At 44.1% G+C, this 25,200-nt stretch overlaps 2 protein-coding genes across 15 annotated transcripts in view; one reads left to right on the top strand and one right to left on the bottom strand.

The window, feature by feature from the left end:
* Window positions 1-9,097, top strand: part of tecta (tectorin alpha) — a 47,416-nt gene extending 38,319 nt beyond the window's left edge. The window contains exons 19-24 of the mRNA XM_033049618.1: window positions 67-230; window positions 1,686-1,934; window positions 4,825-4,987; window positions 5,809-5,896; window positions 7,808-7,927; window positions 8,708-9,097. Coding sequence (XP_032905509.1) covers window positions 67-230; window positions 1,686-1,934; window positions 4,825-4,987; window positions 5,809-5,896; window positions 7,808-7,927; window positions 8,708-8,808 — 885 coding nt within the window. The 3' untranslated portion in view covers window positions 8,809-9,097. The remainder of the gene's footprint in view (window positions 1-66; window positions 231-1,685; window positions 1,935-4,824; window positions 4,988-5,808; window positions 5,897-7,807; window positions 7,928-8,707) is intronic.
* An 858-nt stretch (window positions 9,098-9,955) lies between these two features.
* The window catches only part of arhgef12 (Rho guanine nucleotide exchange factor 12), a 102,793-nt gene continuing 87,548 nt past the window's right edge, over window positions 9,956-25,200 (bottom strand). For 13 of the 14 annotated variants that reach the window (XM_033049620.1, XM_033049619.1, XM_033049624.1 and 10 more), the window contains 9 exons: window positions 24,773-24,940; window positions 23,874-23,961; window positions 21,885-21,965; window positions 19,141-19,238; window positions 17,735-17,977; window positions 16,963-17,418; window positions 16,274-16,533; window positions 14,721-14,784; window positions 9,956-12,201 (listed from right to left, as the gene is read on the bottom strand). In XM_033049620.1, coding sequence (XP_032905511.1) covers window positions 12,191-12,201; window positions 14,721-14,784; window positions 16,274-16,533; window positions 16,963-17,418; window positions 17,735-17,977; window positions 19,141-19,238; window positions 21,885-21,965; window positions 23,874-23,961; window positions 24,773-24,940 — 1,469 coding nt within the window. In that variant the 3' untranslated portion in view covers window positions 9,956-12,190. The remainder of the gene's footprint in view (window positions 12,202-14,720; window positions 14,785-16,273; window positions 16,534-16,962; window positions 17,419-17,734; window positions 17,978-19,140; window positions 19,239-21,884; window positions 21,966-23,873; window positions 23,962-24,772; window positions 24,941-25,200) is intronic. The other variant, XM_033049633.1, reaches the window with a different exon arrangement.

Here is a 25,200-nt window from a genome sequence, read left to right as displayed (position 1 = left end):
ACTTCTGTGGGTTAGAGCAATCTTGTCTGAAAATGACTGTGTTTTAGTCGTTATTCCTTCCCACAGACAAATGAAACCCACATAATGTACACCAACACTGTCTGGATCGAGAGCCTGAACAACACGGGAAGTGTGATCACTCGCGACAGAGTCATTAACGTCGAGTTCTCCTGTGCCTATGAACTTGACCTGAAGGTTTCTCTAGAAACTGTTGTAAGGCCAATGCTAAGGTAAGCAGTCTTTCTAAAATCTGTTCTCCTGCGTTTTGTGGGAGATTGGGTAGATGGGGACTGGGAAACACAAGGGAGATGGGGGCCAATACAATCTGGACATATGATGGCCGTTAGTTCTAGTTAATCATTCTCCATTTTCTCAAAGTATTCTTTGATTCTTATTCGTTGTCTTCTTGTAGACAAGTCTAACAAATGTACCAGACAATTGGTGCATAACAGATCATTTACATTAGTTAACTGTGTTAAAGATTACACATTGTTAAATTATACATACTTTGTTTAATATTACATACATTTAACACCCAAGATTTATCTTGAATTGGGAACCCAAACCTGCTCACCAGTCGCAGAAAGGTTATTAAAAAGGCATCAGTTCAAAAGAGTACATTTTTGCTATAGGAAACTCACAGTAAATTTGACCCCCCACCCCCCAGCAGTCTGAAGAAGGGTTTCAGCCCGAAACGTTGCCTATTTCCTTCGCTCCATAGATGCTGCTGCACCCGCTGAGTTTCTCCAGCATTTTTGTGTACCTTCGATTTTCCAGCATCTGCAGTTCCTTCTTAAACACTTTGTCTACTCCACTGCGAAATCTCCTCAAGGTATGCCTACTTTGAAGAAGTTCTCCTCCTCTCTCCAGACACAGTTTCACACCTCCTCTCTAACTGCCCCCCCCTCTTTGACCCCCCCCCCCCTCCCCCCCGCCATCCAACTCTACGACCACATCCTTACCCAGACTCGATCCACTTGGGGAGTCTGCATCCTGGGGGCATGAACATTGAATTCTCCCAATTTTGTTAGCCCTTGCTGTCTCCTCCCCTTCCTCAGCCCTCAGGCTGTCACCTCCCATCCCTCAGCCTTCGGGCTCCTCCTCCTCCTTTTTCCTTTCTTCTCCCCCCCCACCCCCACCCCCACCCCCTATTAGTCTGAAGAAGGGTTTTGGCCCGAAACGTTGCCTACTTCCATCGCTCCATAGATGCTGCTGCACCCGCTGAGTTTCTCCAGTATTTTTGTGTACCTGATTTCATGTTGGCCGATTGTCATTTCAAGAACTGGTTTGCAATTTCAACCTAAACAATAGCAAGAAAACTTGCAGATGTGGTAATCGTTAGTATTGTAGTCTAATTTACCGTAACTGTCATGTTAGAATTTCTCAGTCAGTCTGCACTCTTCAACTCCCTAGGTACAACACCCTGGTTCACGCACAGTGCTTCATGAACTAAGCGCTCTATCTTGGCCATATTTTCAAAGTTCTAGCAGGGGGCTGAACAACACAAATCAGAGTCTTGGAAACATTCTGCTGCTCTAATGGTTATAGTGCATGAATGACAATATGAAAAGTCACTTGCCTGGGCCATCCTAGTGCAGCATAGGTGTAGAAGCAGGTACTCACTTGGGAAATGTAGGGTCATTTTGTTCCTCTGGATGTTAACTGATGCTGTCTGTTTATCTTAGTGTTGTCAACCTCACTCTTCCCACCAAAGAGGGTAGTTTCATCACTAAAATGGCTCTGTATAAAAACTCGTCCTACAAGTTTCCGTATGGAGAAGGCGAGGTGACACTCACCACCCGTGACGTCCTGTACATTGGGGTGTTTGTCGAGGGAGCAGATTCTACCCAGCTCATTCTCATCATCAATCGGTGCTGGGCCACTCCGTCTCGTAATCCAAAGGACCGACTACGCTACATGATCATAGAACAAGGGTTGGTGTGAATTTTATTTCTCCCCAAATCTTTACGGTGTGGTGTTGGTGTTCTTACATTGTGTACAAAATCTCCATCCTAACATTGCCCATAACATTTGTGTTTGCACCTTCCCAACCCCGGGATCCTTCACAGGTTCGTGTCAACTTAGTGGAAATGGTGGGTCAAGCAGGAATCTTCTTCAATGTTACAGGCATCTTGCGTTTCACACCGGTTTGATTTATGCATTTTTGAAATAACGCGTTTGTTCATTTAATGTCAAATTTTGATTTATGCACTAGTATTTTTGGAATAACTGGCTCATATTTACTCCTGGCAGTGCAGTTGCATATATGTTTAATATACACATTTATGAGGGAAAATTGAATGGAGATGTGGTGTGGCAAGATTGTTTTTTTACACAGCGTGGTGGGAATCTGGGATGCATTGCCAGGAGTGGTGATGCAGGCAGATGTGATAGTGTCGTTTAAGAGGCTTTTAGATAGGCACAGGGAATAGAAGGGTATGGATCATGTACATACATGATCATACAACAAGAGTTGGTGTGAATTTTATTTCTCCATAAAAATGGAGATGAGAGGAATCGTGTTCGGCACAAACATTGTGGGCCAAAGGACTTATTCCTGTGCTGTTCAAAGTAAACCGTGAGATGCCTGGATCTGATTAAATTGTAGGGATGCTGGAATAATAGACAAAGACAGCTGTTATTGCTCATCCATAAAACTCTGCAGTTACTTCCATCTCAGCCGGTTTCCCCCACCAACGAGCTCTGCTCAATTATTCTGCTCCACTCCTCATAGCGCTTTCTCACGGGGCGACTTGACGCAAGAGTTAACCAGAGTTGAACATCGTGGGAACCCCGTGCGATAACCGTACGGCATTCGTGGACCACCGTGGACCACCGTGGCGCTAACGGCAGGTACTCGTGTAACTTGGTGACTCGGGAGAAAATTCAAGCAAGTTTGAATTTCTCCAAGAGTGACTTGTACACTTGTGGTTGAAGATTGCAACATTATATGCACGTAGTGGCCAGTGCGATATCCGTATTAACTCTTGCGGTTACCGTGGGAACTCCTGCGAACGGTGAACCCGGAAGCTGGACAGAGGGGACAGAAGGTGAGTAATCTGGAATGAACATGCTGTTAGGCTGGGATCATTCTCTGCGAGATGATCTTAGTGCGGGAGACAAGTGTAGGAGAGGTGTACTGACTGTGTGGGCAGAACTTTGGAAGTGATTGCCCACCATTCTCAAAAGCCGCTGTGTCTCCCTGTCCCTCCAACTCCAGAGGAATCCGCGCCCCCTCATCCGCAACCCGGGTTCCTCTGGAGTTGGAGCGGGGCTGGGCTACAGTTGCTGCTGGCTGTGAGTCTCTGGGATCTCCGTGCTTGCAGTCGGTGTCCCGTTGGTCCTAACGTCTCCGGCCACCCCCCTGGACTGGAGCTGAGACTGTGAACTGTACCGCCCTTGCCCCCTACCTCTGCAACTGCAAACAACCCCACAGTTCCCAGTCTCAGCTCCTGTACAGGGGGGTGGCCGGAGATGTCACAGCCCGAGCCGCGCCCCCTCATCCACAACCCCAAGAACAAGACGTACCTTGCACACCATCAGCTTCTGTCCCTACGGGGAGCGTGTTCCTCTGGAGTTGGAACGGGGCTGCGCTGCTGCTGGCTGTGGGTCTCTGGGATCTCAGTGCTTGCAGTGGGCCTGGGGGTCGGTGTCCCGTTGGTCCTGACGTCTCCGGTGACTGGCACTGACCTGCTGGCATCGCCGACGTGAAGACAGTGCAAAGCCCCCGCGCCGGTGCAATGGGCGGGGAGCTGAAGAGGGGAGGGAAGGGGTCACACACATGGCCGGGAAGCAGAGGGGTGTAGGTGGGGTGAAACTGAAGGGAGCGACAATCTGCTGCTGCCTGCCGAGTTAAAAAGTTCCCACGCAAGACTCACGATACACTGTATATCGTAACCGTGGGAACTTTTTAACTCAGCGGGCAGGCAGCAGCAGATTGTCAATTATTAACCCTGCCGCGCAATTACCTTCTCTTTTATGAATGGGGATTCACAATGTTCATTCAAGATTTAACGGGAAAGCTCAGGAGATGGACAAGTCACTCGCACAAATAACAGAAATGCCGAGTACCCGTGGGAACTCTTTATCTACCCCCCGTTATATCGTGTGATATCGTGCTAGACCACAACCACTTCACTCTGGTTACATCTTGATTCAAGTCGCCCCGTGAGAAAGCGCTTTAATACTCTCCAGTCAGCTGCCTGCATTTCACTCCCAAATCTGCCTTTTAAAGTCTCCAGCAATTCTTCCGCTGGTCTTGCCTGATGCTTGCTTTTCCCTGAATCGGCCTCTGCTTTCTGTCAAGGCAGCTTTGAGATTTCCACTGCCATAATGAACAGGGGTCTTCCCACGGTCTAAGACAAGCTCGCCCTTCTCGTCCATCGGACCACCTTGGTTATTTGTTTGGAGATGTTCCTTCACACCCACCGAGGATGTACAATCTGCCTGTAAGAGTAAGCCTATTGATTCCACTTCTTCTTCTTATCGAGTCCACACACAGGATTAGAAGTTGTTCAGCCAGAGCTGAACACACCTCTCGGCATCTGCATACAATGGTGTCTGTCTTGTGCTTCTTGTGCGTGGAAAGATTGGTGGAAACAGGGCCGCGACGTGAATGCTCTTTCCTTGACCCCATTGATTCCACTAACCAGTGCTGAGGGAAGGTGGCTCCAGGTTCCATCACATTCCCTTTGGGGGAACAGCCACAGACTCATGTTCCACCCGCAGTGTTGATTGCGATTCCTGATCTTCACTCCCTCCACTACAGAGGCTGTCTAACCTTATTATCCACAGTAATGATCTCTCTGTTCTTGCCTTGAGCAGGTGTCCAAACTCAAAGGACAGCACCATAGAGATGGAGGAGAATGGCGTGTCTCTCACCTGCCGCTTCCACATCGTTGTATTCAAGTTTATAGGGGATTATGACAAGATTCATCTACACTGTGATGTGTCGTTGTGTGATGCAAATATCAATAATTGCCGAATTGTGAGTAATAGCGTCATTCAATCGTACCAAACTCTGACCGTCGGTGAATCCTGGCATTCTTCAAACCCCGGAGAGAAGGAATGGGTAACGCTTTGGTTCGACACCCTTCTTCAGACTGACGGGTCTCGACTTGAAACGTCACCCATTCCTTCTCTCCAGAGATGATGCCTGTCCAGTTGAGTTACTCCGGCATTTTGTGTCTGTCTTTGGTGTAAACCAGCATCTGCAGTTCCGTCCTACACATACTTCAAACCCTGTGTATTCCACACTATACCAGTAAGGGAATGCAGAGGAGAAACTGCTCATTTACTGTCACCTACACAAACGTGAGGTGCCTGTATTTGATTAATTGTAGGGATGCTGGAAATATAGACAAAGGCAGCTGTTGTTGCTCATCCTTTTATTGCTCAACCCTAAAATCCTGCAGCTGCTTGTTGCAACCCTTTAGTCAGCATTGTGTAACTGAGAATGTACTCTCTCCTCGCACACCCAGCAATGCTTCGTAAATTGAGTTCTCTATCCTGATCATACTTTAAAGTTTGAAAGGGGGGCTGAACAGTTAAGAAACACAGCTCTAGTAAATTTGGTGTGTCAAGTTGTAATGTGTCCGATGTAGTCTGGTACAGAATAACACAGTAGTGCAGGATATCGGATGTTGAAAAGGAATGACATTTCATAATCCCTTCAACACCATGTCCAAAGTACTCATGAGGTCAAGAATTTACTTTAAACTTTTAGCAATTTTGTACTCTGTTTGCTAAGTTTCTGCTGGCATAGGTTTCAGACACAGTGACTACATCTTTCACTCCTGGTTCCTGCAGACTTGCCCCACCAACAGCAGGAGACTCGCAGACGATGGACAACTCGCAAAAGAGCAGATCCTCTCAGTCGGACCTATCAGGAAAAGAGGTTAGTTGCAGGGCTGGGGATGTGTATTCTGTGGTTGGGGCCATTTGCAATGTTTCTGATGTTTTGAGTATGAAATATCCTCAACTTAACGGATATAATGGAAACAAGCTCTTTGACCCAACTTGCCCATGCCGACCACCTACACTAGTCACATCTGCCCTTGCTTGGCCCATATCCCTCTAAACCTAACCTGTCCATGTATCTGTCCAAATGTCTTTTAAACGTTGATAGAACCTGCCTCAACTACCTCCTTGGGCAGCTCCTTCCGTACACCCACCACCCTTTGTGTAAAAAAAAGTTACCCCTCAGGTTCCTATTAAATCTTTCGGCAATAAAGGAGAAAAAGGCACAGTTCATCTCTCTGCAACCTGCTAAGAGAGTGAGAAACCAGCAGAGGGAGTTCCTGGTAGTTAGGCTCAGAACTGCTGACCCACCTTTCATGTGCTCTCCTGTACCTGGTCAACTCTTCAGACAGAGACTTGTCCACGGATCTTGTATGGCAGAGGGGAAGCTGTGTACAGACCCATAGTGAATGGCAGATGATTGGTTGTTACAATCCTTCCAGTGAAGGCTTGAAACTAAGTAGGACACTCAGGATATCGCCATCAACCACCAGGAGGGAAGACAGCCCACGGCACCATTAAACAAATTGTGATACTGAAACTAGGATACATGTCAGTTTATCAAGATTTTGTTTAAAGAGGATTTTAATAGAGCCTGAGGGAGGATGTTCCAGAGCTTGGGCCATGATGTACTGTGAACAAGGACACTATTAATAGAACAATTATAACTGCAGGTCCAGAATTGAAGATATGGTTTAGAGATACAGCACAGACATAGTTACCTTCAGCTCACCGAGTCCATGCTGCCCATCGATCACCTGTTCACACTAGTTCTATGTTATCCCACTTTTTCATGCACTCCCTACACATTATGGGCCATTTTAGTAGCCAATTAACGCACGTCTTTAGATGCTGGAGGAATCTGGAGTACCTGGGAGAAACCTACGCTGTCACAGGGAGAACATACAAACTCCAGACAAAAACATCTTTTGTTGGATGGAACCCGGGTTTCTCGAGCCGTGAGGCAGCAGCTGTGCCACACTAAAGATAAATGGCTGTAGGACATTACAAGTGTCAGGAGAGACCAGGCTACGGAAGGATTTAAACTATAATCAAGTGGATTGGGAGACAAGGTTGAACGGCAACGATGAGTGATTGTGTGGGTTCCGATACGGACAGCAAAGATTTTGATGTGCTCAGATTTACAAAGTTATCCTGCAACATAGTGGACTTGATGATTCAGGGAATAATTAAAGCATAATCAATGATTTACAGTAACTATCCCAACGGCAGGAATGGGGAACCATGTTATAAGAACAATATAGTGCTTTTGTGGGTTGAATATCAGGTTCTGGGCATTGCCTCCTGATAATGGGGCTATCTATCCCATGTCTGTGTTGGCTGCGTCTGTGTAAAGGGGTTGGTGAGAGTGATTAGAGGATAATGATTGATCTTGACCAGTCATACAGCATGGAAACAGGCTCTTCAGCACAACTTGCCCACTCTGACCAACATGTCCCATCTACAGATCCCACTAGTCCCATCTGCCACTAAACCTGTAATATCCACATACCTGTCTAATTGTTTCTTAAACATTGCAATAGTCCCTGCCTCAACTACCTCCTCTGGTAGATTGTTCCATTCACACACCACCCTTTGTGTGAAAAGGTTACCCCCTCAGATTCTTATTAAATCTTTCCCCCTTCACCTTAAACCTATATTCTCTGATTCTTGATTTCACTGGGCAAGAGAGTGTGCATCTCCACGACCCATTTGGGTTAATGTGAAGGAAGTTGGTGACAGTGTGGCAGAAACTCTGACATCATTGGCTCTACCTTTGTTTCTGCAGCAGCTGATTTGTGTGAAGTGGACAATGGTGGTTGTGAACAGATTTGTACAAGTCTTGGAGAGCAGGCAGTGTGTAGCTGCACCACCGGAGTCTTGCATTGGGATGGAAAGCACTGCCGAGGTAAGCCAGAGAATTCAACAATGCCCAGAATGGTTAAAGTAAAGTCACCTGCCATCTCCCAGAATCTATCCTGTATTCAGGGGTACAGGTGTTGGCTGAGAAATGGGGTGAAGGACAATTTCACCAAATGCCTGGCCCCATTGCAAGCAAAACAAACATTAAGCATCAGAACCAAGATTTAGTGTCAGCCTGCAACATGGAGCTTGGAACTGGCACCTCGTTAATGCTGGCCAATAATATGAGTGGGATTCTTAGGAGCAAGGTTTGCATCTGGTATTTATAAATACCTAAATCCAAGCCTGCAACCTCCAAAAATAGCACAAGTGTAGAGGACCATCACCATGTGCTGGCACTTTTCCAACTCATGCACTGTCCTGAAAAATTCTTCCCATCTTTCACCAGACAGGTACATGTGATGGCTCTGCACTATTTTCTCCCCCAAGGGTGATTAGAGATGCCTAATTAAGTGCTGGCCTTGGTAGTTCATGCCCGCACCCTAAGTTTTTTAGAAAGTAGAAAATTACTTGATTAAAAACAAATTAAGCCATCGCTATAGCTAGGCTGCAAGTACCAGTATGGTGATAGAAATGCGATTGTAACACCATGATATTAAGACCTTGATGTTGACACTGACACAACCCCCTGTGGTATTACTGCAAGTGTGATCTAGCTGCTGGGGATGCTCATTAAACAGAAAGGCCCACCTCGGCATGACAGGAAGTTGCTAGTTTAACTTGACTGACTTAACTCTCCTATACTTCTCTCTTTCTCTCTCTCTAGCTCTAAGCGCTTCCAGTGAGCCAACAATACTGCCTCAGCTTTTGGTGATCACTCAGATCATTAGTTGGTTATTGGTAAACACACAAAACCTGAAACTGTAGCAGAGATGGAACAGTCAGACATGGGAGCAAGATTACAGTGGGATTGACCAGAATTAAACAAACAACTGCAATTTCATTTTTTTTTGGGATCAATTTTATTTAATTAAATAATGCTTTTGTAGTGAAATACTGTAATATCTGGACTGTATCATGCATTTTTACAGAGTTGGAACTTACTCTTTATCCTGATATAAACAGCCAGGACTGGTGTATGTTTTAGGATTTCAACTTTTGAACTGTTGTGTTTAGGGTAACAAACATTGAAATAAAAGATTTATTGTCAATCGAACTGAGGGTCATTCTGATTCAAACCATCTAGAGCTCAATGCTTAACAACTAATCAAAAATTGAGATCTTTGCTCCATGGACAGTTATGCCATACAACCCCTTCCCCCCCACATAGCTGACATTCTTCCCAGGTGATCTCTCCACATACATGATGTGAACATTTTTGACTCTTATTTTTGGTGATGTACCTTCATAAAGTGATTGCAGGATTTGCGCCATGTAAAGGTTATTGCAGCTCCAAGGATTTATATTAAAATCATTTTGATCCAAATCAATCTTTCGTGTCTACGGCACATACCAAAGTAATGACTGGATTGAGGAAAAATGCCTCAAATTCTGGAACTTGCAGCAACACAATTGCCAAAGCTTGGCACAGTAAAATAGTTGGTGCCCATGGAACTCATCCTTCAGTTTGTCTCTTGCACCTAATCCCGATGGGTCAGTACTAGCCGGACTTGTGGGGCAACTGGAACCAGTTCTCTCCCAAGAATCTGTGCCCCAGGTGGATGTGGTGTCTGACAAACACCTACCACAGAGAGACAGGAAGCTATTTTACAAAGTTAGGGGGACAATGTTTTACACCATAGAATGCAATATCCATACCTTGACTAGCTTAGCCATCGTTCCATCTCTAGGGAACACAGACAGGCAACATTTCAGGTTGGGATATTTATATGGATTGTAGGGTCCTAACCAGAAACATCACCCATCTATGTTCTCTATAGATGGCGCCCAATCTGCTAAGCTACTCCAGTACTTTGTATCCTTTTTATAAACCAGCACCAGCAGTTCCTTGTGTCTACATAGCTTTCAGCAAGTAGTCAAACACATATTAGGTCAAAAACAACAAAAGCAAATCTTTCCGCCACAGCTTTTTAATTATACGGAAACAATTTAATTATAATGAAACATTTCTTTAAAACCCAGATCCCAGAAACAGAATTATATTTGTTTTTTTTTCAAGTAACATAATATCATTGCTAAATCTTAAACGAGATGCTATTTTACAAAGTTAGATAAAACCAATTGAAATATGTCATAAACTTGAGACAAATAAAACTATAGATTAGGGGAGGCAGCAGAGTTAGTGTGTTGCGCAGGGTGATGTACAGGGCAACAACAGGAGCTAGAGCAGATCTGTACACGTCAGGGCAATAGGTAAAGTTAGGACATGCACTCACACCAAATCAGCATCATCTCAGAAGCAAGAGTGGTGTGAGGAAATTTATTGGAGAGTCTGAAGTATCTGCTTTAGTCAGAGTTAGAACTGATATCCACCAGTTAACAGATGTGCCTTGTTAACAGATTTTATGTTCACTTTACCATCAGTACCAAACAGCAAGAACTAGGTGACAGTAATTTCCAGTTATTCACACCTGATGGGCTCGCCAAAATTAAATTTCTCCCTCGAGCCCTGTGTAACACTGAGATGAGGGTTGATATTGAATGGGACAGGAATTATGAGATGGACACTGCAGGTCTATGGAAATAGCAGCTACCAGGTAGATTTAGTTACAGCTGCTGTTTCTGCCAAATGGAATATAGGAAGCCACATGATTGAAAGTTGGGGTTATTTGTGGTGTGGAGAAACTAATCCTGGGAGGTGATGCTCTAAATGCAAATCAATCGATTATATAAACACAATTCTGGCAGTACAGAATGAACCAGACCCAGTGCCCACCACATCAACATTTCCAACATCTCGTGTCAGAAGTCTGCTCTGCTATTTTGTGACCAAATTGTTCCAAAACCACAGTATCAGTGAGAGATAAGCATCTGAAAAATAAAAGCCGCGACAGCCCTGGCGATGTGTGGATGTGAGGGGTGAATGTGTTTGCCAAGTACTTAGAGAACAAAGAATAAGAAACTGTATGTTGCAAACACACTGTATGCCCAGAGTAAAGACAAGTTAGAGAGGTAGCGGCTCTCCAGCAGAGAAACACCACCCTGTCCCTGCACCTGGTACTTTGCTCTGAGTGGAGGTTTTGCTACAAAGCAGCTTTGGTCCACAACCCTGATTCTACATCTGATCAGGATCATAACAGCAGATATAATGTGGATCTTGAACCTAGCTGAGCTACCAAGAGCTTTGCTGTAGTAATGAACTGTGTAATAACACACCTTCTCTCACAGCCCAGCTGTGCTGTCAGTCTTGCAGTCTGTGCGCTAACTCTCTTTCGTGTAAACTCTGCTTGCTCCATCTCTCACACTCCAGGCACCTGCTCTCCCTTGCATTCTCTGTGCACTAGCTGTCTCTCTCTCTCTCTCTCACACACACATACCGAGCACTAGCTCGCTCGCTCTCTCACATTCACTCAAATTCCAGAAGTCCAGTAACTGACTCAACCCATGAAGCGTCTCACCCTCTCTCACCCTGTGCTTAACCCTCTTACCTAATGGAGCAACTAATTTTCTCTCGCCTCCTCTTGCATACACCATCAGTACAGTAAGACACACACAGATACAAACACACTATTTCTCTCTCTCTCTCTCGCTAGCTTTTTCACACACACACACCCCAGCAGTGTAATAACTCTCTTACCCTGATTACATGGTAACTCTCCTTTACCCCCCAGCTGTCTATTCCACTGTCCCCATTGCTGGAACTCAGCGCGTGGGCTCCATGCATTCACCAGATCTTAATCTTCATCTGCAAATCAGCTTAAAACAGGCTATGAAAATAAAAATTATAACAAAACAATTGCATTTATCATAGCAAGTGAATACAAATAAATACATCTCGATTTCATCAAACTCTAAGCTGATTTTCTGCTGATTTTCTGTACATTTGGTTTTTGGAGATGTGGAGAGCGAGATCAGTTCTATAATTGAAAGAGGTGTGTGCATACGTGGGAGGGCGATTTCATCGGCCAATCCGGGATGCACCCATAACTGGCAAGACACACCAATACAGGCAGGACTCACTGATACACCATCCCAAAAATGACCCAGAAATCAGCGGCATTTGAACAAACAATCAGTTCCACAAATGTCTCTAAAGTCCAGAGCTAGCAGGAGCTTCAAGGGGTCATCTCCAAGCACCCATATGTTCCATCACCAAGCCTGGCTTGATTCCACTTTAGAACAAACTCCATTAACTATCTCCTGTAAACAAAGCAGAGAGATTGTTTCACACACAACCCATAATATAGTTCATGCTCACTTGCCCCTTCTCCCCATTTCCCCAAACCCATCATTTGATCCATCCATTCTGTTCAATTTACTCCATGTATTCCACGATTCCATTATCCCTTTGATGAAAATAACTTTCAGAATTAATTTTAGTGACTCCCTCTATCACCCAATAAATTGTCATGCTCCAATCATGTTTCCTCACAACAGTATTTATTACAGCTCTGGTCATTATTGGATCCACAGAGACACTGAGACTGGGCCTGTTGGCCTTGGTGTGCAGTGCACAGTCCTTCACAGCGGATTTTTCATTTCAACATTTGCTCCTGATCTTTCCAATGGGGAAAGTAATAATTGACTGGATATTTCAGGCAAAAGAAAGATGGGGAATTCTCTCTCAACATAAGAACACAGACACAGCAGTATGCTTATATTGCCCCTTATACCTATTATGTCATTCAGTGTATCATAACTGATTCCATATTTTCTTCATCTGTTGATACCTCTGGAGGTCAGAGAGCAATCAATCTCGCATTTTAAGATCAACAATTGACAAATCAACAATTGCTGCCTGTAAAACGCTTTAAACATCTAACACCCTTTGTGAAACTTTGATCCCAGAAACCTTGGCTTTATTACATAAACCATAATTCAAATTGTTATTGCTTGCAACAACAAATGTTCTGTGGAACCTTAACATCAAAAAACACAATCTTATGGCACAGAAATGGACATTTTCATCCATGCCTGTGATGTGTATCTATGCTAATCCTATTTGCTTAAATTATTCCTGTATCTCTCTACGACGACCCCAAGTATCTGTCCAAATGCCACTTAAACATTGTAATTCTATCTGTTTCCATCGCCTTTTCTGACATGTTATTTCAGATAACAACCAGTCCTTCAGATCTCCTTTACATTTTTACACTCTCACCTTAAACCTGTGCCCCCTGGTTCTAGTTTCCGCTATCCTGGGGGGAATGACAGATAATCAATTCTACCTATATCCATCATAATTTGACAGAGATGCAAGGTCGCCCCTCATTCTCCTACAATCCAGCCCATCCAATCTCTGTTTATAACTCCATCACTCGTTATCAGTGAAGGTTGTCATGGTTGGAGTGTCCTCTACTGATAATTTAATCCCTGATATCCAAGCATCATTCTTCCAAATCTCCATTGCACTCACTCCAAAGTCAATAGACCCTTTCAAAAGCACAATGCCCAGAGTTGCTCACAATACTGCAACTGTGATCTGACCCAAGGCAAAGCTGCAGAATAATCTCTTCCCTCACGTCCAGTTCTCCAGCATCCTGCAAGTCTTTTTTGCTCTTGTCAATAATTGAATCTACATACAACCTTGGAATCCACAGAGTCTATTTGTTCAGAAATAACTATCTATCCTTTTAGATCATTCAAAGTTGTGCTACGGATAAGCAAGGTCATTGTAAAAGCTAAGAATGACGATGTAATTCTTTGAGTGACAGAGTGAAAAATAGGAAAGGTATGCTACATCTATATCGAACTTTGTTCAGACCACACTGAAGTATTTTGTATAGTTCTGGATCTCATGTTACCCAAAAGGATGCAGAGGCAATGGAGAAAATGTACAAGGGTGATAATAAAAATGCTAGAATATACATATCACCATAGGGAGAACATGCTGGGCTCCTCTTCTCAAGATAATTGAAGGGACAGAGAAAGGACTATAACATGGAAAATAAAATTGATAGAGATTACGGAAAGCATGTTTCCACGTGGGGAAAAGTATAACTAGTGATTATTTAATTTCAATAATTACCAAGAAATCTGAATTGAGCAGAAATGTATTTACCAGAGTGGTAAGAAGTAGAACTCCTATTTCAGAAGCAGCTGGATTAGCAGAGGGAGAAGGGAAAAGTGGGTTACACTTGACTTGGATGAGAAAACACAGGAAGAGGGCCAAGTGGAATATAATTACCAAAATGGACTGGATGGATTGAATTACCTATTCTTTCGTCATAATGTCAAGACTGCAGAAGAAAACATTCATGGACATTTCACATCAACCACTTCTGTCACCCCCAAACAAAAATCTATCAGGTATTAACATTTTCAGTGTTCAGCTATCTGGTTCTTAATTTAAAAATAAAGTCTTACGGGACTATAATTCCCTGAGATGGGTCCTTGACCCAAAACATAACTGGTTTCTCTTTCCACAAATCCTGCGTGATGAGGCGGAGTTCTTCCAGTATTTGGTTTGTTTCAGATTCCAACATCTGCAGTTTTATTGGTTTTAAGTAATTCCCTGGTTTTCCTACCAACCTTCTTAAGCAGCAAAATGACAAGCATAATCTTCTAATTTAAAGGAATGGTTCGTGAACCAAGACAATTATGGTAGCGCATGGTTACAAAGTATCCCCTCTAACTGTGCAGACTGCTTTCTGTTGAGGGCCTGTTCTCTGAGTCGGAGCAAAATGGCGCTAAACATCGCAATGTAATTAGACACTTGCCTGTTGGCTCATGCGTAGCTGAGAGCTCCAGGACCTGCTGACTGTGGCATTCCAGCTCCAACTCCTGAAATGAACAGTGAAAGAATAAGTTTACACACAAAAATTGCCTTCAGTTAGTAGCTAAGGCTACGGACTGCAGCTATCTTTAGCTCTTTATTTCAATAGACAATAGGAGTAGGCCATTCGGCCCTTCGAGCCAGCACCACCATTCATTGTGATCATGGCTGATCATCTACAATCAGTATCCCGTTCCTGCCTTGTCCCCATTATCCCCTGACTCCACTATCTTTAAGAGCCAACTCTCTCTTGAAAGAATACAGAGAATTGGCCTCCACTGCCTTCTGAGGCAGAGAATTCCACAGATTCACAACTCAAAAATGTTTTTCCTCATCTCCGTTCTAAATTGCTTACCTTTTATTCGTAAACTGTGGCCCCTGGTTCTGGACTCCCACAACATCGGGAACATGTTTCCTGCATCTGCCGTGTCCAAACCGTTAATAATGTTTCAATAAGATCACCTCTCATCCTTCTAAATTCCAGAGTATACAAGCCCAGCCGCTCCATTCTATCAACATATGACAGTCCCGCCATCCCGGGAATTAACCTTGCTGCAATCCCTCAATAGCGAGAATATCCTTCCTCAAATTTGGAGACCAAACTGCACACAATACTCCAGGTGTGGTCTCACTAGGGCCCTGTACAACTGCATGAGGACCTCTTTGCTCTTATACTCAACTCGTCATGTTATGAAGGCCAACATGCCATTAGCTTTCTACACTGCCTGCTGTACTTGCATGCTTACTTTCAGTGACTGATGAACATGGAGCCCCAGGTCTTGTTGTACTTTTCCTTTTACAACGAGATCTGGGGGTCCTTGTTCATCAGTCACTGAAAGTAAGCATGCAGGTACAGTGAGCTCCTGTCAACACTACACAAGAAGTCAGCAAATGTGCTCCTGGATTACTCGCTAATTGAAATGAGAGATAGTATTCACTGAAGCTCTTCAATTATCTTCAACCTTTTGTGGACATTTTTACCTTTATCCATTCTCTTACAATGTGCAACTCTGTTTGTGAGGATAAGACACACATACATTACCAGATCCCGTGATCGCTATTAGAGTTTGCCCAAATTCTCAATTTCAAGCAGCCATTTTCATTGTTACCAGGAAATGTCAGTTTTCATTTTGTTACTTAACAATACAAAGGAAACTGGTGGTGAACTTAAGTTCAGGAAAAAGCAACTCTGATTACATGCTTTGAGCTGCTCTATCTGGGGACTATATCACGCAAAAACACTGAAGTCTGGAGAAGGATCCCGACCCGAAACGTCAGCTATCCCAGAGAGGTTATAACCACAGACCTTTTTTCTCCTCCTAATGATATCATTTATTTTTAGATAAAAACATTCTGAACACTGGCTAATTTTTTGCAAATCACACCGACAATGAAAATTCACCATTGAATACAACCTTGGGATGGGGTGTCACACTAAAGATCAGATGCACCAGTACCAGGCTATGCTGACTGAATAGATCTCAATACGCATATTACCTTTAAATATTTCAGATCAGACTCGATACTATGAATTAATTGGAGGATTTGGTTGCGCACATGTGATGTAGGAAGCAGCTGTCTAATTCCTGCCTCTGGGCCTTCTGCATTACAAGGATCAGTTGCACTGTTGCTTTCCCTCGCCTCTGTGCTCTGGGTGAGACAATCCACAGAATAATCAGATGGAAGTGTAGACATTTCTACTTCATCAGTGGAGCTTCCTTCTGTCTGTGGAAATTCATCCAGGGTTATAAAGTTCCCTGCCAAAGTGAACAAAGATTTTAATAAAAGTTAGTGATACCTCTTGAAGATCTCAGGCTGAAGAATGTTTCTTACAAAGAAAACAGGACAGAACCCAGAAGCTCTCATTGTAACTACCCAAACCAATACATTATTTTGAGTGACGTAACTACTCAACTCTTGTGGGAAGTCAAGACTAAACAATGGACAGTTGGTGTGGAAAACTACTTAGTAATTAGTCTCAAGAACTCAAAAAGGAGGACACATTTTTAATCTTGACTGAAGGGTCACAACCCGAAATGTCACCTATTCCTTTTCTCCAGAGACGCTGTCTGACCCGCTGAGTACTCCAGCTCTTTGTGTCTATCTTCAGACAATTTCCCTGTTGGGAACACATTTCTTTGGAGAATGGACACCAGTTGTGCAAGCAGTTCGTGCTTATAACCAACCTGATGAACGGGCTTGTGACTTTGCCTCCTCTTCTCTATTTGGACTTGAACTGTTCCCTTGTAATCGATGCTCATCCGGGTGATCTTCTGGGGCGTCGTAGAACCTATCTCCACCATCGTCAGCTACCAAGTCTGGTCCACGTCCTTCAGTTGGGATACGTTCGCTGTGACCCGCTTCCAGTGTGAACTGACGGGGAAGTTTAGTCCTTTCACTAATTCTTGTGTCAGCCTCTACTTCCTCCATTGTCCCATTGGCTATCTCCAGCTGATGCTGCAGTGCCTTGTTGGGTGCCCCACCTTGACAACACGTCGTGCTGTTGGATGGCTCATCAGTCCCCTGCTTTGGTGACGGCAGTACACTGTCATCTTCTGGAAGGTGCCGAACAGATGCCCCATCACTGGCATCATCTTCTGAACCCATCACATGAGCCGACAGCAATCGCTTCAAGGAGTGAACTAAAGAGATGGAGAGAAGGCTGCAGTGAATCAAATGCTTAGGAACTTTGCAGCAATCAAGAAACATTTTCACTTGCAAGCATTATTTACCTTTAAATATCTGGCAGTATGACAATGAATGGGCAACTGTGGTTGAGAATTGGCAGAGGACAAATCAGCCTGAAACAAGCCCTTGCTGAAAAATGTCAGTAAATGTAGGAATTGAGACCCCTGTATGTCCCACCACTGCAAAGTTTCCGAGATGGACCACTGTGACAAGTAGTCATTCCCCCCTTATCATACCTACAGCCCAAGATGACAGAGAGTGTTTACTTACGGTTTATTAGTGCAGCCTCAGCTCTTGAGTAAGCGATTGATGACATTGAACCCCGAGCCCGACTGGAATAGTGCAACTCAGTGCCTCTGTAGGGGGGCCGCCCGGCAGAGGGTCTTCGGAGGTTGTTATAGTCCTGTATGTACCTGGGCTGCTCCTCTGTCTCCTGCGTGGGGATGATCGCACTGTGTTTCTGCTTGTTGTTCGCTGAGAGATTCGCTGCCAGCGGATCATCAACCTCTTTACCTGTGACAGAGATCGATTACTCAGACCATGCAAGAAGCTTATTTTGCCTGTGTTCCTGATGACCAGGGCCGGATTTAGATGAAGAGAGGCCCTAAGCTATTCCACTTATGAGGCCCCCTCCACGTTGGTTTTCAGCACTGGCGGCGAGGCTATCCGTGTCTGGGCCGCCGGGCTCCGCTCGCTCCTTATCCGCCGGCATGGACAGCCATGGCGGCCAAATCTCCCACAATTCAAAGCGAGGGAGAAAGTGCCCAGCGCCGACCAGTTGCCGTTGCAGTGTACATGCGCAGGGCGGCCGACAATATGCTGGCCGTGGTTGTGCGCATGTGCAGGGAGGAGGACGTGCAGGTCGCAGCAATGCGCATGTGCAAGGCGGCCTGCCGTGCCGGCGGATGAGGAGCTAGCGGAGCCCGGCGGCCCAGACACGGATAGCGGGGGGAGATGGGGAGAGAGAGATATATAGAGAGGGGGGCCCGCCCAGAGTTGAACGGTAGGTGTCCTGCCTTGGCCGGAGGCCCCCCTAGACCTCGAGGCCCTAAGCTTAAGCTTGTCTAGCTTATAGGTAAATCCGGCCCTGCTGATGACCATTTAAGATCGTAAGGAATAATAGAATGAGGCCATTCGGGCCCATCAAGTCTACTCCACCAATCAATCACGACTGATCTAGTCTCTCCCTCCTAACCCCATTCTCCTGCCTTCTCTCCATAACCTCTGATACTTGTACTAATCAAGAATCAAGAATTCCCTTTGACTCCAGGGAAGCACCTGTACATACAACTGCAGAGGATTGCAATGGCATTTAATAAGACAAGATACAGATGAACAGGATGACCTTTGAAACATCACTTGCTTTTGGTTTATTTGAAGCCATAATTATATCCACACCTCTCTATACAAGCAGCTCACATTTTCTCTCACCCTTTGAAAATCACAATTTTTTTTACAGAGAATGTCAGGAAATCTAGAAAGAAAAGATCAGTCATTTCCAAACTGAATGATGATCCACAGATGGAAGCATATCAAACATGCAAATCTCTCCCATAAAACACCTAGAAAAGCAATCCAAATAACATTATCATAAATAAGTGCCTCTGATTCACAAGTCACACTCATAAACAGCTGTGTATTGATTCAGGTATCTGTTCCTTGCGACATTTTGGTACCTTGTGTTGAATCACTGCTGTTCGATATCCTTGCTGTGGCTTTGCTTGATCCACCTTGCTGGACTGTGCTCAGATTCTCCTCATCCTCTTGCTCACTCCTACATTAAATATTCAATCATTACATTAGTTTGGGGGACAGGGAAGAAACATACACACATGCACACCCACAGACAGCCAGTATTATTCTTGAACGAGGTAGCTTGATATCCGCACATGTGGGTTAGTGCACTTCTTTCAAAAAACAGCTTTGTTTCCATGACACCTCAAATGTAAATGAATATCTTCGGGGCATCAAACATTATGAATTGTTACGAGCAAATCTTGTCATGAAGGAAGACAAAATCGTGCTCAGATATGTGTTTTCAAAAGGGGTACAAAGGATAAGGAGGGAAAGAACTGCAGATGCTGGTTTCAATCGAAGGTAGACACAAAATGCTGGAGTAACTCAGCGGGACAGGCAGCATCTCTGAAGAGAAGGAATGGGTGACATTTCGGGTCGAGACCCTTTTTCAGACTGATGAACGATGATTAAGAGGGAACTGATCAGTACCAAAAATGGCAGGAAGTGGGCACAAATTTGTCACAAGAAGCCAGAATTGAAAATAACACAAGGAAAAAATCTGGAGACGACCTGACCCCTCAAGTCTGTCCCTCTATGCAATATGATCATAGCTTTAACTCCTCTTCTGTGGAGGAGTTAAGGCTATATGGGGACTGATGATGAGCAGAGTATATCCAGGTTGGGCCTCATCAACATTCTATAACAATACTTCCCTATTTCTAAACACGTCATAAAGGCCAAATACTATTTGTCTTTCTAACTATTAGTTGTACCAGTCTGTTACATTTTACGATTTATGCACAAGACCATTGAGATGTGGCAGGGAAATAATTGAAGCATCTTGGGGATGGTACCTGCGTTTGAAAAAGCATAAACCTATTTCGGAAAATTAGCATGGCTTTGTATGGGGGAGAATGTCTCATAAATTTGACAAAGATAATGGATGGCATCTACAGTACATGCACTTTAGCAAAGCTTCAGACAAGGTCCCCCAAGATATGTTGGTCCAGTGGATTAAGTCAAATAGGATGCACAGTGGGTTGGTAAATTGGATAAGGTCACACACGCCTGCCTCCTTTGATCCAGTCGAAATAGTGCAAGCCAATTCAATCTCTCCTTATAACTCAAGCCCTCCATTCCAGGCAACATTCATGTGAAGCTGTTCTGCACCTTCTCTAGCTTTCCTATAGTGTGGTGACCAGAACTACACACAATACCCCAAGCATAGCCTACTCACTAATTTGTACAACTAGAACATGATATCCCACTCCTATGCTTTGGCTGATGAGGGCAAGCATACTATATGCCTTCTTCACCACTTTCAGGGAACTGTACACTTGTACCCCGAGGTTTTGCTGTTCAATAACGTTCCGCAGGGACCTGCCATTCACTCCGAGCCCTGGCAGGTATAATTTCCTAAAATCACTTTACATTGGTTTGTGTTAAATTCCATCTGCCATTCCCTTGTTCCCAGTTGATCTTGATGCTGCTGTAACCTTAGACGATCTACTTCATTCTCCACAATTACACCAATTTTGATGTCATCTGTAAACATATTGCAATCTTCAAATGCAAACAGTAAAATGGCAGGACCCTTAGGAGCATTGATGTATGGAGGAATCTGGAGTCCAACTTCCTGAAAGTGGCAGTGCAATAGGATAGTGGTACAAAACTCATATGGCAGGAAAAAATGGCAGGAGGTTACCTTGTGGTGGCATAAAACTTTGGTTAGGTCATACTTGTGAGTATTGTGTACAGTTCTGGTCCCCACACCATAGAAAGCACACGGAGGCTTGAGAGAAGGTGCAAGAGAGATTCGCCAGGCTGTTGTTTAGATTCAACTGTATTAACTAGAAGGAGAGGTTGGACAAACTTGGATTGTTTTTGCTGGAGCAGGGTATGTGGGGATGAGATAGAAGTATATCAAGTATAAAAGGCAGGGACTGCCTACACTAGGAAAGAGACACTTGCTATCTACCTTATATAAGCCTCATAATGTTGTGTACCTCTATCATTTCATCTCTTAGCCTCCTACACTCGAAGCTCTGTGGATAACTCAAGCCATCCATCCAGGCAAAATCCTGGTAAATCATTACTGCACTCTCCTACTTAATCACATCCTTCCTAGACTGTGGTGATCAGAGCCACACACAATATTCCAAGTGTGGCCTAACTGACGTGTGTGCAACATGACATCCTACAGTGACAAACATCAAATATGTTGCATAGTGTTGCAAAGTCCAAATATCCTCAACACAATGTGTTCTCCCAAAGATTTCTGGTAGAGGAGAGTTATGGGTCCATATAAGATTTCTCAGTGTGGAAACAGTTACAGCAAAAGGGAATCATCAGCATTCTTTCTTGACAAGCACCAATTAGTGTAAATTCACAAAATGTATCCAGCTGTTCCCTGTTACACCGTTAGGCCAAAGGATGAAGCCCAACACTCGAATGAAAATACTCTGCTGACCTTTTTATCCTCCCCCCCCTAATATTAACAAAGCCGCATAAAAATAGCTCGGATTATTGAGAAGCTTCATCACCACATGGATCAAGACAGTTACAGATCTGCTTTTCATCTGCAAAATATTTATGGACTGCACTGGTGGAGAACTCCATATTTTAAATTATATTTGATTAATTAACATTCAGTAACATGACACAATGCAGGTGAAATACTTACTCAGTGGCTGGCGGCTCAGGGGCCACATGATGGCTTGGTGCTTTTATCGATCCTGATGTCTGTGTGATTAAATACTGCCATCTGTAAATGTAACAGGGAAAGATCAGTGAGAAATGGCTTTCAAAACCCCACTTCAGACTCAGCCTTAAATTACTAATTTTAAAGGCACAGGAAGAGACTATTCTGCTATAATTGTTCCCATCTCCTGTCCATTTTAATGTTTTTTCCAACGTTAAAATACTTATGGTAATTGGGGCTGGCAAGTCAGTCCAAAAGTCTCTAACAATGATAACAGAGAACATGGAACACTACAACACAGGAACAAGACCAACAGCTAACAATGGTACACAAAAAAGCTGGAGAAACTCAGCGGGTGCAGCAGCATCTATGGAGCGAAGGAAATAGGCAACGTTTCGGGCCGAAAGCCTTCTTCAGAAAGGTTTCGGCCCGAAACGTTGCCTATTTCCTTCGCTCCATAGATGCTGCTGCACCCGCTGAGTTTCTCCAGCTTTTTTGTGTACCTTCGATTTTCCAGCATCTGCAGTTCCTTCTTAAACACAACAGCTAACAATGTTTGTGCCTGTCATTTGTAACAAACTACACATATGCATGCATGTGGTCTATATCCATCAATTCCCTGTCTATTCAGGTGTCTGTCTAAATACCTCTTAAAATAGTTTCAACTTGTGATGCATCAATTCAAATATGATTTGTGGACAGCATTAAGTTTAGATTTTAGCAAAACCGGTCAAGAGACTGCAAAAGCACTTCAACTCCCCCTCCCATTCCGAATCCGACCTTTCTGTCCTGGGCCTGCTCCATTGCCAGTGAGGCCCACCGTAAATTGGAGGAGCAGCACCTCATATTTCGCTTGGGTAGATTACACCCCAGTGGCATGAACATTGACTTCTCCAATGTTAGATTGTTCCTGCTTTCTCCTTTCCCCTCCCCTACCCAGCTCTCCCACAGCCCACTTTGTCTCCACCTCTTCCTTTCTTCTTCCCGCCCCCCCACCCCAACATCAATCTGAAGAAGGGTCTCAACCTGAAACGTCGCCCATTTCCTTCGCTCCATAGATGCTGCCTCACCCGCTGAGTTTCTCCAGCATTTTTGTCTACTCTCAAAACATACTGTATACTCATTTAAAAGTTAAAGCCCTGTCCCATGGTATGAGTTCATTCCAAGAGCTCTCCCGAGTTTAAAAAAAAAATCAAACTCGTGGTAAGCACGGAGAATGAACATAGCGGGTACATCGGAGCTCGGGGACGTCTCTTAGCGGCTCATAGCGCTAACGGTAGGTACTCGGGAAGACTCGTTAATGGCAGGTAAGCTCGGGAAGACGAGTGGCCATTACCGTAAATCTCCGAGTTCGAATCAATTCATGTGAGTACAGGCCCAGCGATGTCAATTATATGGCTGGGCCTGTACTCACATGAATTTAGAAGGATGATGGGTGACCTCATCGAGACTTACTGAATAGTGAAATCTGTGAAGATGTTTCCACTAGTAGCAGAGTCTAGGACCAGAGGTCATAGCCTCAGAATTAAAGGACGTTCCTTAAAGCAGATCAGGAATTTTTTTAGTCAGGGGGTGGTGAATCTGTGGAATTCTTTACCACAGATGGCTGTGGAGGCCAAGGTAATGAATATTTTTTAAGGCAGAGATAGATTGATTCTAGATTAGTATGGGTGTCAGAGGTTATGGGAGAAGGCAGGAGAATGGGGATAGGAGGGAGAGATAATCAGCCATGCTTGAATGGCGGCAGACTTGATGGGCCGAATGGCCTGATTCTGCTCCTATCATATGACCATATGAATCCTGAAGTTACTGTTATTGAGATATGTACACAATTATGGATACGCCCTACAAATCCAGATTCTGCACTTTCATTGCAAATTCCTCCCTATTTGCCCGGTCATCAAATCTGTTACTAAAAAATAAAATTTAATCCCACAATCTCAGGTCTCCAACTTTATTACATGGACCTACGTTTTCCGTTCAGACACTGTCTGGGCCACCAGCTCGTAGATCTGTGCACCATCAGCTGACATTGAGATGACGAAGAAAGCTTTGTTATCTGAAAATGGCAAAACTTGATCATTAGTGAACAAACTGGAGTTCTAAACATTCCACAGTTCACTATGGGTTTCGGCCCGAAACGTTGCCCATTTCCTTCGCTCCATAGATGCTGCTGCACCCGCCGAGTTGCTCCAGCACTTTTGTCTACCTTCACTATATCTATTTCCTAGTAGCAAAAATCTGAACCGTACACTCCTATGCCCTAACACTTTCAGCTGCTTATGCCTGCTCAGCATTCAATTTATCAAGGCTGATCCATATGCAAATTAGATCTATCTACCCGCCTCCATTATCTTATATACCAGCAGTTAACCAACTTTCTGGCAATTTCAAACCCCCAGGCCTAGTAGTTGTTCAAGGGATAGAAATCTAGATTTCTATTAGCATTTGTATCAAGTGGTTGCTCACATCAGCAGAGCAGATCTGGTTGTCCCTTGTTGTGGGCAACAACTACTGCTGTGAGTTGCTCCCCACAACCCAAAAAAGGAAACCATTTCTGTTTACCAGATCAAATCCTTTAACCGTAAACCCCATAATCAGATTAGCCTTTAATCTTCAACACTTACAAGAATACCAGTGTAGTCTCACAATCAGACTGAGAATAGGCGTTCCATGGTCACATCTGGATGACAGCATGCAGCCAAGATATGACACCACTCGGGCAGTGCTGAATGACTAACATCCACAAAGATACTGCACTCTCAGATGCATTGCTTCTGGCTACCCTTTTCATCTCCTCAGCCTTGACTTGTAATTTTTCATTTCTTTCCACCCAGTACCAGCTGATTGCTATTCTGGAAGCAACTAACCTGTTGCAACTTCTCGCACAAGCACAGCAGAGAGTTTGATGATGGGGCTGAAGGTGTGTTTGGTGTCAGCATTGGCAGCAAGATTCTTACTGTGACACTTCAACACCAACCGTTCATCCTGCTTCTGAGATAGAACCAAGATGTCTTCCAACAGAAGTGTGTAGAGATCTATGTAGATAAGAAAGGGCAGGTAGAGTAAGTATCCATAACGTAATGCACATTGAGAACTACTGGACTGCTTTGTGTGAATTATAAAATTATAGGAAAATGCAAAGATTCTCAGGAAGCTAATTTCCATGTGTTTCTAGGTAAGAGTAAAGGTTAGATTCCATGCTGAAACAGCTTCCCAGCATTTAAAGGCAAACTGGTAAATCTAGTTCAACGTCCAAGTTCACCTTGGAAAATGGACAGTGTCCAGGACCACTGTT

The sequence above is a fragment of the Amblyraja radiata genome, chromosome 33 (assembly GCF_010909765.2).
Source record: "Amblyraja radiata isolate CabotCenter1 chromosome 33, sAmbRad1.1.pri, whole genome shotgun sequence".
In the NCBI taxonomy this organism is placed as follows: Eukaryota; Metazoa; Chordata; class Chondrichthyes; order Rajiformes; family Rajidae; genus Amblyraja; species Amblyraja radiata.
This window is presented reverse-complemented; position numbering and strand designations above follow the sequence as displayed.